General features: G+C 35.2%; 1 protein-coding gene across 1 annotated transcript in view; it reads right to left on the bottom strand.

The window, feature by feature from the left end:
- Positions 1-13,109, bottom strand: part of LOC150096912 (gamma-glutamylcyclotransferase-like) — a 36,694-nt gene extending 23,585 nt beyond the window's left edge. Inside the window, exons 1-2 of the mRNA XM_090408278.1 lie at positions 12,931-13,109; positions 2,475-2,608 (exon numbers count right to left, since the gene is read on the bottom strand). Of these exons, the coding sequence (XP_090264404.1) occupies positions 2,475-2,608; positions 12,931-13,071 (275 nt within the window). The 5' untranslated portion in view covers positions 13,072-13,109. The remainder of the gene's footprint in view (positions 1-2,474; positions 2,609-12,930) is intronic.

Raw genomic sequence — 13,109 nt, 5'->3', positions numbered from 1 at the left:
AATCCCAAATTGCCAGCCCATCCTCGTTCGTTCAGTATCAAAGTAGATACCCAACAGGGTGCACCACGAGAACTTGAGGAATGGACATTAGGTCAGAAGCCCTGGTCAGTTCTCCGCATTCCTTTAAAGGGTATGTGGAGGTCTCCTCTCGGTCATACAGCTTTGACCCTTAAGCACCCCGAAAACAAAGATGGGATGCAGAATTTATGCTTGGTGACAATATATTGTCAGAGGTGGAGGAAATAAGAGATCTGGGGGTGATAGTGGATAAGGATCTGAAATTTAGGGGACACAGCCAAAATTGTGAAGACAACACGAAGGCTTCTGGGAATGATACAGAGGATACTGACTTGTAGAAGTAGGGAGATTCTTGTTCCATTGTATAAGGCTTTGATTATGCCACACATGGACTATTGTGCCCAGATTTGGTCACCTGTTTTTCAGAAGGACGAAGAGATGTTGGAAAGGGTCCAGAAGCGACTAACTAAGGTAGTTTCTAACCTCTGGAATGTCAAGTATGAGGAAAGATTGAGAAGATGTAACTTGCAAAGTGTGGTAGACAGAAGGAAAAGGGGAGATATGACAGAGACAAGTTAGTAAGGGGTTGTTATAGGATCAATGCTGGAGAGATTCTACAGAAAAAAGTGGGAGATCAGGGGAGAACCAGAGGTCATCCCTGGAAACTGTATAAAGAGGGTGTGAGTAGGGGAGTGAGAAGCAGGTTTTTTTCATGCAGAGTTGTGAATAATTGGAATGCCTTGCCTGAGAGTGTGGTATCTGCAGAGAATTTGAGTGTGTTTAAAGAACAATATGATGAGCTGTGTGTATGATAAAAGAACCTCCCAGATGAGTCTTTGACTCCATGGGGTCTTGGGTAACAATAATAATAATAAAATATAGATTTATTCTATATATATATATATATATATATATATATATTGTCGTCGTCCGGTAGCATCCTCTAGCAAGAGGGTTACAGCAGATGAGCAGCTCTTCTCCATTTCTCTCTGTCTGTCGCTTCCATCATTCTTAAACCAGTCCATTCCACGATGTCATTAAACCACTCTCTAGTTGGTCTTCCACATCTTCTCTTCCCCTCAACTTTCCTTTGTAATATAGTTCTTGTCAGGTGTCCCGAAGAACCTCTCAGAAGATGTCCTGCAAATCTAGTCTTTCTTTGCATAATATTCTTTAACAGTGTTCTTTCCATCCCAACTCGTCTTAAAACTTCTTGATTTGATATTCTTTCTGTATAGCTAATCTTTTCCATCTTTCTCTAACACCACATTTCCAATGCATTAATTCTTTCCATCTCTCTCTTTCTTAGTGTCCATGACTCACTTCCATAACTTGCAATACTCCAAACTGTTGCTTTAACTATTCCAATTCTAATGCCTATTTTAGTGTTCTTGTTTATTAAAATTCTCTTCATTTCCATAAATGCCGATTTAGCTTTGCCTATTCTATTTCTAATGTCCAACTCTGAAGTTCCTTTCTCTGAGATCCAGCTACCTAAATATTGAAATCTTTCCACTTCTTCTAAAATCTTTCCTCTACATCTTATTTTTACATTATCTCCTATTTTTCTACCCATTATCATTATCTTGGTCTTTTTTGTGTTAATTCTTAGTCCATACTCTTTACAAGAGTTTTCAATTCTTTGAATAATTTGTTGTAACCCATTTTCACTTTCTGCCATCACTACTACATCATCCACATATCTTAAGTTATTAATGATTCTTCCGTTTATTTTTATTCCTTCTTCTACATCCTCAAGTACCTCTCTCTCTAAACATTTGTTCACTATAAAAGTTAAACAATAATGGTGATAACTTGCATCCTTGTCTGACTCCTCTCTCCACCGGGAATTCTCCTGTTTCCTCTCCATTTACACTATCTCCATTTATTCTATATATATATATATATATATAGAATAAATCTATAAAACAATTCAAGTCTGCATCTACCAAGACAGCAGTTCCAATATCTAATACAGTAATCCCTGAATTATTTACACACAGAAGGAAAACAATTTGTTGTTAGATAATTGACAGTCACATAACTGAAGGTACTATAATATGGTTTTGCTGTACCAGAAGTCCATTGCCACACTAACCACTTCAAGGATCAGTTGAATAAAGGTTTGGTCATTGGAAGTTCAGATAATTCAGAGATTACTGCAATGCTACTTCCACAAGTGGCCTAAATATTGCACTATAAAACCAAACCATTCACTTCAACTGCTAACTTAGATCTTTGTATTGTAATAAACTTATGGAAGCAGTTATACAAAATATATGAAAATGGCATGAAAGCAAATGCGAAGGATCATTTTTTTTTTTGTTTCAGTGATTCAGACTTGTTTACATCTAGTTTAAACTAACATACAGAATTTTCATTCAGTGAAATTAAATTTAAGTTTTAACTGCAGATTTTATTTAAAAATTTTATTTTAAAATATTCCCGTTTTTTACCTGTCTAGATTATGAAGTTGATCAGAAGGTAACTCCCATAAAACACCCCAGACATTACTTTTGCTGTCTTCAATAACAGTTGCTGTTGCACCTCTCCAAGCTTGGGCATGACCATCAAATGTAAGTCTATAACCCTATTACCAGAAACAAATATTTAATACACAAAAAATATAATCTCTATAACATATTTCCAAACATGCTGAAAGTAATGCATATCCCAAAGCAATCATAAAGAAATAAAAGTTATCAACCCAATCTCTATCACTTATTGCAGCTTGGTTGACCAATGGCACTTCACTCTGCAACCAATCATTTGTGAATTCAAATCCCACTGCAAGTATAGATGTTTGTGAACATTTTTAAATGGCAGTTGAATTTCATCACCAAGCCTGAAACCACCAACCCTGCTTACTGGAGAGCTGAAATGGACTGAAAAGCAGTACCATTTTGGTCTTTCTCTAGAGCAAAAGTTTCAGATTAACTAACATCTAGATTATCTAATCCATTCACCAAAAGGATGCAGGTTTACATCCTTTTGGAGGTAAACTATCACAGAAAACAAGAGCCTCTATCCTCTTTAATCAACTTAGCCACCATCCCAAAGATATAATTAGTTGCATCTGTCCTAGCATCCCTAACATGTAGTCTGAAGTAACAGTAAAAACAGGCAAGCTTTTTTTTTTTTTAATGATTACCTGCTCAGCCAACCAGTATGGTTGGCTGAGCAGTTAGAATATCTGCTCTTCAACCAATACAGCACTACAGTTCACCATTGCATAGATGTGGATGTTTATGACTTTAGGTGGGGGATGAATTTTATCACCTGGTGTAAGACCACAACCCCATATACTGGAGGTCTAAAGTGGCCTAAAAATGGTCCAAGCCTAGGCTCTAGAGTACAGTTTTTGTATTACGTAAAAAAAAAAAAAAAAAAAAAAAAATTAATCAGCACTAAATTCCTGGTATATATCCTTATCATTTTTCCTCCAAATTAATCAGTTAGGACTCCAATATTGCCAGATCTTATATATTGGTCTTCTAAGACACTTCTCACTATCAATTCATCTATATCATGGTCTTACTCTGGGTCTTTTTCCTGCCATCAAATACATGTTTTCTCATTCTTTCCTCTGCCATTCTGTTTAAGTGATCATACCACCTGAGATTATAAACCAAAGATGCCAAGAAATTATATTTTTGGTTTAATCCTTTGTTCAAGTGTAAGCAAACAAAGTTTTCATGTTTAGTATCTTCACGAGTGGGCTACTTCTATACAGAGGTTAATGATTTCACATCAATTGCCATAGCATTCCTCAATGCAAAACACACACATCCTTTAGGGTGTGCTTAATGCTATACCGGAAGGGCCATACACAGACCAGTTTCTACCTTTACTGAGGTTATGTTAAAGTGCAGGGATACCTCTTCAAAAACTCTAAATGATCTACAGGACCACTCTAAATCTCACTGAGCAACCCTAAAAGGATCACTACTAAACTCATCACTGAATCATTCCAGGACAGAAAACTCAGCAATGGGCAAAGATCCACCACCAAGTGGAACCTCTCCACTCCTCAGGAAGTAAGCAAACCCAATGATGATTATTAATAAATGTCATCAGTTTTAATAAATAAAAGTTATCATTGATAACTTTTATTTCTTTATGATTGCTTTGGGATGTGTATTACTTTCAGCATCTCTGGATCAGAGATGTTGAAAGTTTTTTTTCATCTCTGATATATATATATATATATATATATATATATATAAAGTTTTTTACCTTGGGTGTATTATATGTTAACAATACCAAGAAATTTTATATACTTGGTTTTAATCCTTTTTTTCCCAAGTAAGCAAACAAGCAAATCCCCCCCGCCAAAAAAAAATAAAAATAATAAATAAATAAATATAAGTAAATATTAAAGTATTATTAAGTAAGTATTAAATATTGAAACATTAAATAATATATAAGTGTGTTAAATATTAATAAATAAATATTTTAAGAAATAATAAATACAAATAAATAATAAGTTTAAATAATTATAAATTGCTGGCCTGGTTGGCTGAGTGGTTAGAATATCTGCTCACCAATCAACAGGCTCGGGTTTGAATTCTGTCATAGGCACAGTCTGTGAATTTCATCACCAGGTGTGAGACCACTGCCTTGCTTATTGGGGACCAGAAGTATCTCAAAAGAAGTTCCATGTTTGGTCTCTAGAGCAGGGTTTACACACTACATAAAAAAAATAAAAATGCAAAAAAATATAAAATTAATAAAATGAGAAAAAATCCCTTGCTCATCCATAGTATATATACTAGAAATTTAGAAAATAAACTTTAATGGTGGGAACCACATGAAAAATAACAAACAAATAAATAAAATAATTAAATATTAAGTATTATATAATATAAAAGCAAAATAAATATTTAAAAAAAAAAACATAAATTTAATAAAAACAGAAAAATTATTTAGCCCACACACAGTATAAGGTACTATACATCAAGCTTTCATGGGCAGGCATCACATTAAAAAAAAAAAAATTATTTTCTTGACTCCATGGAATCAGAAGATTCATTGTGTTTTCAGTTCACTAGTATTGGGAAGTCAATACTAGTAAACACAAAGTCTATCATATCACTCGTTAAAAAGGACTGGTATGTTGGGTGATCTGTTGTTAAAAGGACACCAGGTCCTTTTAACAACAGATAACCCACTGATATATATGGGAGACTTCGACAGCCATCATAAGTATGGAAATATTCTAGTAATGATGACTGTGGTATCACTTTAGTCAATTGGGCTGAAAAACATAATACCCAATTAATCTTGAATGCTTTTAAAGATTAACTGAAGATTATGTTCGTCAGCCTAAGTTGATAATGAGGAAGTTTCCAACTTTCTGCATTATCAATACAGACCTGTAATACTGGAGACCAGTATTGCTATTTTTCCTCTTATCCATTTCCTGCCCCATATAAAACAGAGAGCCAATTAGGAAAACTTTACCAGACATACATACATGTACCTGTTTTATATTTCCTATCCACAAAACCTACAACTATTTTGTTGGAATGGTTATATCAACAACCATAAAATACATTCCTAGAGAATACCAAATGAATCACATCCCTGGCTGGAATGAAGCAACTTGACATACAATGAATTCCTTATGAGCAGTAATTCTGAGGTTGCCACATACCTTTTCAAAAAGACAGAGATGGTTGGAGACTGTAGAAAGCCTTGACAAGCATTCAAATAGAAAAGGCATGGAGCCTTTTATGGAACTTTATTGAAATTAGCAGATTTAAGAAAGAACTTGAAATTACACCGAATCTAATTGCCAATCATATAAATATTTCCAGATCTATGAATGGGAACTGCAACTTAAATCAACCCACCCTTGGGATCAGAATTTTCAAGATATTTCTCCATGAGGACATTGATTTAGCACTGAGAAATGTAAAAACTGGGACGGCTCCAGAATTTGATGGCATTCATATGGAATTTTGTACAAAGTAGCTTGCACAATTGTTTTCTGATATTCTGAAAACAACGACCATCACTCTACTAAAACCTGGTAAGCAAAAGGATCAATCACAGAACTACAGACCTATGCAGTACTTAGCAGTACATATAAACTCCTAGAAGGGCTTATTTTTAAAAGAATTAACCATACTATTATGAATAAAATACCTACAGATCAGGCAGGTTTTAAGCCGAACTGTTGCTGTTGTAATGTCCTTTCACTGACATAATGTACAGACGCAGGCTTTCCAAAATAGCTGAAAACATCTACAGAATTCATCAATCACATAACAGCTTATGTTAGGAGGAGGGGTCTAATATACAAACTCATTAAAGTCATTCCTGGCCTACCCACAATATAAGGCACCTCCATAGTGCAATTAGAAGAATGACAGTTAAGTTGTGCTCTCTGATTGAAAAAGGCCTAAGTTCGATTCTTGTCATGATGAGAGGAATCTTTATGTGTTTTTTTTTTTTTTTTTCAATTGAAGGTAGCATGGTTTTTCTTCCGGAAACTCAGGTTTTTCATCCCGCATACAGAAAAATCTTGAGTAGTATTTTCGAAGCATGTGATATTAAGTGTTCGATGATTTTCACACTTGTTTGCATTATTTACTTTAGGAATGGGTATGATAGAGCATTGTGTAAAATCTTTGGGGATGATCCCTGTTTCATAAATATCCTTTATGATCTTGAAAAGGTATGACTTAGTTATGTTTCCTGAGTATTTTATTAATTCTGAGGGGATGTTATCAGTGCCTGGTGCCTTGTTGGCTGACAATTCATTCAGTGCCCATTCAAATTCATCTTTTAATATAGTTGGACCAATTTCTTCCATATCAAGTCTTGTTTCATCTTCTATAGCCTTGGCATCCAGATCTTTTCCACTATACAGATCTTCTAAGTACTCCTTCCATCTTTCTGAAATTTCTTCCTAATCTATAAGTATGTTCCCCTGTTTATTTTTGATATATGTTGGCAACGACCAGTTTGGAATCAGGAAACAGCAGGGGACAAGAGAAGCAATCTAGCTCTAAGAACAGTTATTGAAAGAAGATTGGAGAAGAATCAAAATACTCTGATAGTCTTTCTTGACTTGGAGAAAGCCTTTGATAGTATTGACTGGAATCAAATGTTTTACCTCCTAAAAACAATAAAGAGAAAGCCTTTGATAGTATTGACTGGAATCAAATGTTTTACCTCCTAAAAACAATAAAGAGAAAGCCTTTGATAGTATTGACTGGAATCAAATGTTTCACCTCCTAAAAACAATAAAGGTAGATAGAGAGATAGAAGGCTCATATTTAATCTTTACAAGCATCAAGAAGCCCTAATAGAAGCAGCCGGCAATACAACAAAAACCGCAATAGCAAAAATACGTAGAGGTGTAAGACAGGGGTGCTCTCTTTCACCCATATTGTTTAATCTGTACATTGAAGATGCAATAAATAAACTGAAAGAACTAATAGAAACCGGAACTAAGATAAATGGAATTGATATTAACTGGCTATGGTTTGCAGATGATATAGCAGTTTTAGCTGATAACAAAAACAAACTGAAAGCCACCCTAACAAGATAGAAGAAATCTTCACACAATACAGCCTAAAAATTAATTATAAGAAAACAAAATTATTAAAGCAAATCCAATGAAAATAAACCTGGAAATGAATAATAACCTACTACAACAGGTATCCTCTTTTAAATATCTTGGAAGTCTTATCACAGAAGATGGAAGAAACCAATCAGATATTAAAGCACGAATAATCCTAGCCAAAAAAGCATTCTATAACAGAAGAAACATTTTTACCACTAAAGGACTTAGCATCCAGCTCAAAAAAAGGCTAGTGAAAACATACATATGGAGCATTGCATTATATGGTTGTGAGGCCTGAACTCTAACAAACCAAGACATGAAAAAGTTGGAAGCATTTGAAATTTGGTGCTGGAGAAAGATGATGAAAATTAGTTGGACAGAAAAGAAAAGTAATGAAGAAATTCTGAATATAGTTCATGAGGAGCGGTCATTAATGAAACACATCAATAAGAGAAGAAAAAGCCTAATTGGATACCATTTGAGGCATGGGGGACTGATTACAGAAATAATGGAGGGACTGTAGAAGGAAAGAGGCCACGAGGCAGACCAAGAATTTCATATATAAATAACATAATGATGCTAACTGGCACTAACAGTTATGAAGAGATAAAAAGGAAGTCACAAGACAGGATGTTGTGATGTGCTGCTATATTTACCAATTTTCGGATTGATGCACCAAAGAAGAAGAAGACAGAAAAATCGGCCTTGAGAATACATGCAATTTACAGACAAAAATACTAGTGGTAGTGGCAGTAGATGGCATTGGTGTAGATCAGGAGTCTCAAACTCAATTGGACTGCAGCCCATTAGCTATAAAAGTGTATCTCAAGTGGGCCGCAAAAAATTTTCAAGTAAAAAAACCTGCACTAATTAGAATCGAAGGGAAGTGAAAAAATGAGTATCAATAAATTGGAAAATTAATAACAAAAATTGTTTATTCTAAGTCATTACAAGACATATAAAATAATAGCATAATGATTATGACAACTCAAAAAAAAAAATAATATAAAGAATATTTTTATTATATTAATACAGTCATACCCCGAAGGTTACTTGGTAGCGAGACCAACAAAAAAAAAGCGTGCAAGTCGAATTCGCATAACTCGGGGTATAATTTTGCATGTAATTTATATATACAAACATACAATTAAGACCGAAGGTTTACAAAAACTCCAATATTTTTAAAAAAATATAACCATAATTGTAGTTTTTCGTACATTAAAAAAGAAAGTTATTTCAATATCGATGGTTTCATAAAATCTAATAGATTCGTCTGACGGCATAATGTCTTTTTCTTGTCACGCAAAATATCTTCATAGCAAGCTAATGATTTTTTTATTCCTTGCCTTGTGGCTACAATTCGTTCCTCGTTAGAATCTATGTCCTCAAAAATGAGAAGTCAAGAGACCTATAAGCACATTAGTGCCATGTGTGGAGGTGCAGATGAGGACTGAGATAAAAGTTTATTGATTTTTTTTTTTTTAAGAGCTGCAAGTTGTAATTGTTTGGGAATACAGGAGGGCTCTTCCAGGGGAGAGAGGTGAACAGAATAAAAGAGGAAGAGGTGAAGCAGGTTCAGTGTGTTTGCAACTGCACAGTAAAGAGATGCTAGGTAGCAGCTGCTCTTGTATTAACAGGTGTAACTGAAAGTGAAGGAATGGTAGTTGTCAATTCACTGGAACAATTGCCATGGTATCTGTAGACCAGATACAATGCAGAAACACTGTCTGTGAGATAATGGTTGAAGTGAATCTGTAAGAGAAGGATCATCAATGAGCCTAACTACTCATTGATGATGACATTTCAGCATCTTTTACATGCAGATCTCTCCCAACCTTCCCGCCTGGCCTACATAACAAATGCCATAAGAGCAATGAATCGCATAGACACCTGTTGTTTTTTTTTTCAATTATTATCATTGTATAACAAACATGTCATACATTGATAATAATTGTTTCACAAGAAAATTTAAAGAAGCTGCACAAATGCTTAGGATCCCTACACAGTGCAATAAAAATCAAGGCTTAATTTTACATCGTGTGGTCTGCTTTCATCAAAAATTTAACTGCCACGGACCTAGGATATAGCGCACGTGAACCATGGAACATGACAACTAACAATGTTCCAGCACGCATACAGTAATAAATATATTTTGTTGAAAGTTTATTTTTCACTTGGTTAGAGTATAATAAATTTAGTTTAATCCTTTATCCAAGTGTGAGCAAACAAAGTTTGCGCCTGAAAGTATCTTCAGGACTGGGGTAAGGTGGTACACACCAGGGCAACTCGTTGCAAAGGTGGAGCAAGCTACCAATACTCCTGTCTCAGTATCTCCTATAATGCAAAATCTCCTATAATGCAAAACACATCTCCTTACGGATATGTCTAATGTTCTGCATTAAGGGAAGGGCCACTACCCAGACTAGTTTCGACCTTTATTGAGGTCTCTTCAGTGGGAGCCAGGCCCAAATTGAGACAAGTTGAGATACCAGGCAGAAGCATTCACAGGTCATCTCTACCTATAGGAGTTGCCAAATGGTGTGCCACCCATTTTTAATAAATTACTCTGGATTTAGAGAAAGATGTTGAAAGTTTATTTTTCACTTGGTTAGAGTATAATAAATTTAGTTGAATCCTTTATCCAAGTGTGAGCAAACAAAGGTAGAGAACAAAGGTAGGAGCAAACAACATAGGTAGAGATGACCTGTGAATGCTTCTGCCTGGTATCTCAACTTGGGCCTGGCTCCCACTGAAGAGACCTCAATAAAGGTCGAAGCTAGTCTGGGTAGTGGCCCTTCCCTTAATGCAGAACATTAGACATATCCGTAAGGAGATGTGTTTTGCATTATAGGAGATACTGAGACAGGAGTATTGGTAGCTTGCTCCACCTTTGCAACGAGTTGCCCTGGTGTGTACCACCTTACCCCAGTCCTGAAGATACTTTCAGGCGCAAACTTTGTTTGCTCACACTTGGATAAAGGATTAAACTAAATTTATTATAATAAATATATTATTTGTATTGTGGTTTCTCAATAATTTGACAGTTGTGAAGTTATTAAAAACATCTAATATGTGTAATTAATTGTCAATAAGCTTTTGTTGTGTAAAACTTTTATGTACCATTGCCCCTGATGATGCAAGTCTTACAACACACAAAACTTGCTGGATTTTTTAATTGTTTATTTTTAATAAACTCTTTATATTAATATGTGGTCTCAATACTGAAAACTACCTACAGGTTATCAGGAATTTCAGCAGCTAGATATATGATCTATGTTAGGTCATTACTTATGACAAAGACCTGCTTTTCACCTAGCTTGGTCAGTGGCATTAGAATAGGGAAGCCTGTTGAAATTGTAGCCACTGAGGTCATCCAGGAAGATGACCTCATTATTTGGATAGATGGATTGTAGATGGTCAAGAGTGAGGGAAAGGAATGTGAAGAGATTAGAATGCTTATCGGTGTTTAGAGACCAGTAAAAGTTAATAACAAATGAATGTTACTAAATGGGAGCAAGGAAACCTTATATAAGATATAAGGTTATACCTTATGTTTTGGTGGATAGGTAGAAAAGACGTGATATGATAGAGATGTTTAAGTTTTTGAGTGGGGTAAGGACTTTATCAGATTAATCTAGAAGGAATTATAAAGAGTAGGAGGTGAGAGAGGAAGAAAATCTCTCAAACTTGTGTAATGATGTGGTTAACTATAATAAATTTTTAAACTGATTATATTGCAGAATCTGAATGCAAATACAGTTGTGGTATTGGATGGGATATCATCTCGCATGTTATGAGAATTTACAGGGGACCTGGTGATACCTTTGACTAGGCTATTTAAGTCTCAGCTAAGTCCCAAGAGTCATCCTGCAAGCTCTCTTGCAAAATAATTCTTTTGAATAAAAAAAGATCTAAGTCTGTGGCATCAAATTATAAATCAATCAGTATCTTAGGAGAGATGGTAAAAGTACTGAAAATGTTTGTCAAAAAGAGAATTTAGGAATGGGTGGATCAGAACGTGATACTTTATAAGAGGCAGCATGGCGCTTTGTGAAGGATCGGTCATGTCTTAGTAATCTACTCACTTTTTATAAGATAAGAGACTAACTGCGTTGGATAGAGAATGGCTACACAATGATACTGCTAGATTTTTCAAAGGTGTTTGACACGATACCACATGGTGCACAAATTGCAACAAATCAACATGGATATGAAACTGGTGATATGGATAAAAGAGTGGTTGATGGACATATACTAAAAGGTAGCATATGGAGGAGCAGCATCCTGAAGGCTGGTAACTAGTGGTGTCTCGCAGGGCTAACTTCAACCACTGCTGTTTGTACATAAATGATATAGGAAATAATTTCATGAGATATTCAGTTGTTTGCTGATGATGCAAACTTGGGTAGGGATGCAGAGAGCTTGCAGGAAGACTTAAATAGGCTGACAGTATAGGCAAAACAAAATGGGTGTCAATTTAATGTTGAAAAATTGATGAAGCCAGGAATATGGAGATTATAATAGTAATAGATAGACAGCTGAAGTTTAGAGGGCATAATATAATTTTGAATAATGGCTTCACACGTGTAAGAGAAAACTAAATATAATTCAGTTATTTATTTCTATTACATATGTGAAGTTGTTAATCAAAAATTATGTCTAATGTGTATGTCTCTGTTAAACATTTAGAGGGTATATTGTTAAAGTAGCCATGGTAGCTCACAGGATTACTTGGTTATTGAAGAACACACTAACAAGCAGAGATAAGGGAGTTATCATTCATCTTTATAAGGCTTTGATATGCTAACATTTGGATTACTGTGCTCAAGTCTGGTACCATGGGTTTCTTGGGGATGAGGAAGTGGTGGAGAGAAACAAGAGGTGAGTGACCAAGGTGGTGAGTGGCCTGTAGAATACTCCCTATGAGGATAAATTGTAGGTTGGATTGTAAAAGTTCCAGTACTTAAAGGATTTTATAGGACTGATGCAGGGGAAATGTTTCAGCACTTGGCTAGTGGAGGCAGAACAAGAGGTCATCCCTGGAGGGTAGGTAAGAGTGTAGTCAGCAAGGGCTAGATTTTTCGCTTGGAGAGTGAATGAATAGAATGGGTTGTCGGGGTCAATTGTGAGCGCTTTTGTTTGTTAATCATTTCAAGGAGGTATGGTAGATAATGCGTTGAGTTATGTATCCCACAATGAGTCTTAGGTCTCTATGTAGGTGCCCATTCAATAATAATATACTTTATTACATGCATTAAGTTATTTCAGTGGCACATTCACTGAATATCATAATCATCGTGAGTGATGAATCTGGGATGAAGAAGAAAATAACTTACTTTTAATTTAGCTATCGATTTAAATTGTGCTGTTGGGTTATTTATATGCATACGCTGAGTCAGAAGGTTACTTCCATATGCAAAATATAGCATAGGTAATTCACCGTTGTCATTCGTACCAGTAACTTCTGTATATTCCATGCTATTACCATATGAATAGAAACTAACTGTAATGTTTA

Source organism: Typopeltis vanoorti, chromosome 18, assembly GCF_054136105.1.
Source record: "Typopeltis vanoorti isolate ZY-2024b chromosome 18, IOZ_Tvanoo_1.0, whole genome shotgun sequence".
NCBI classification, from domain to species: Eukaryota; Metazoa; Arthropoda; class Arachnida; order Uropygi; family Thelyphonidae; genus Typopeltis; species Typopeltis vanoorti.
Note: the sequence above shows the minus strand (reverse complement) of the source record. Positions and strands in the feature narration are given on the sequence as shown.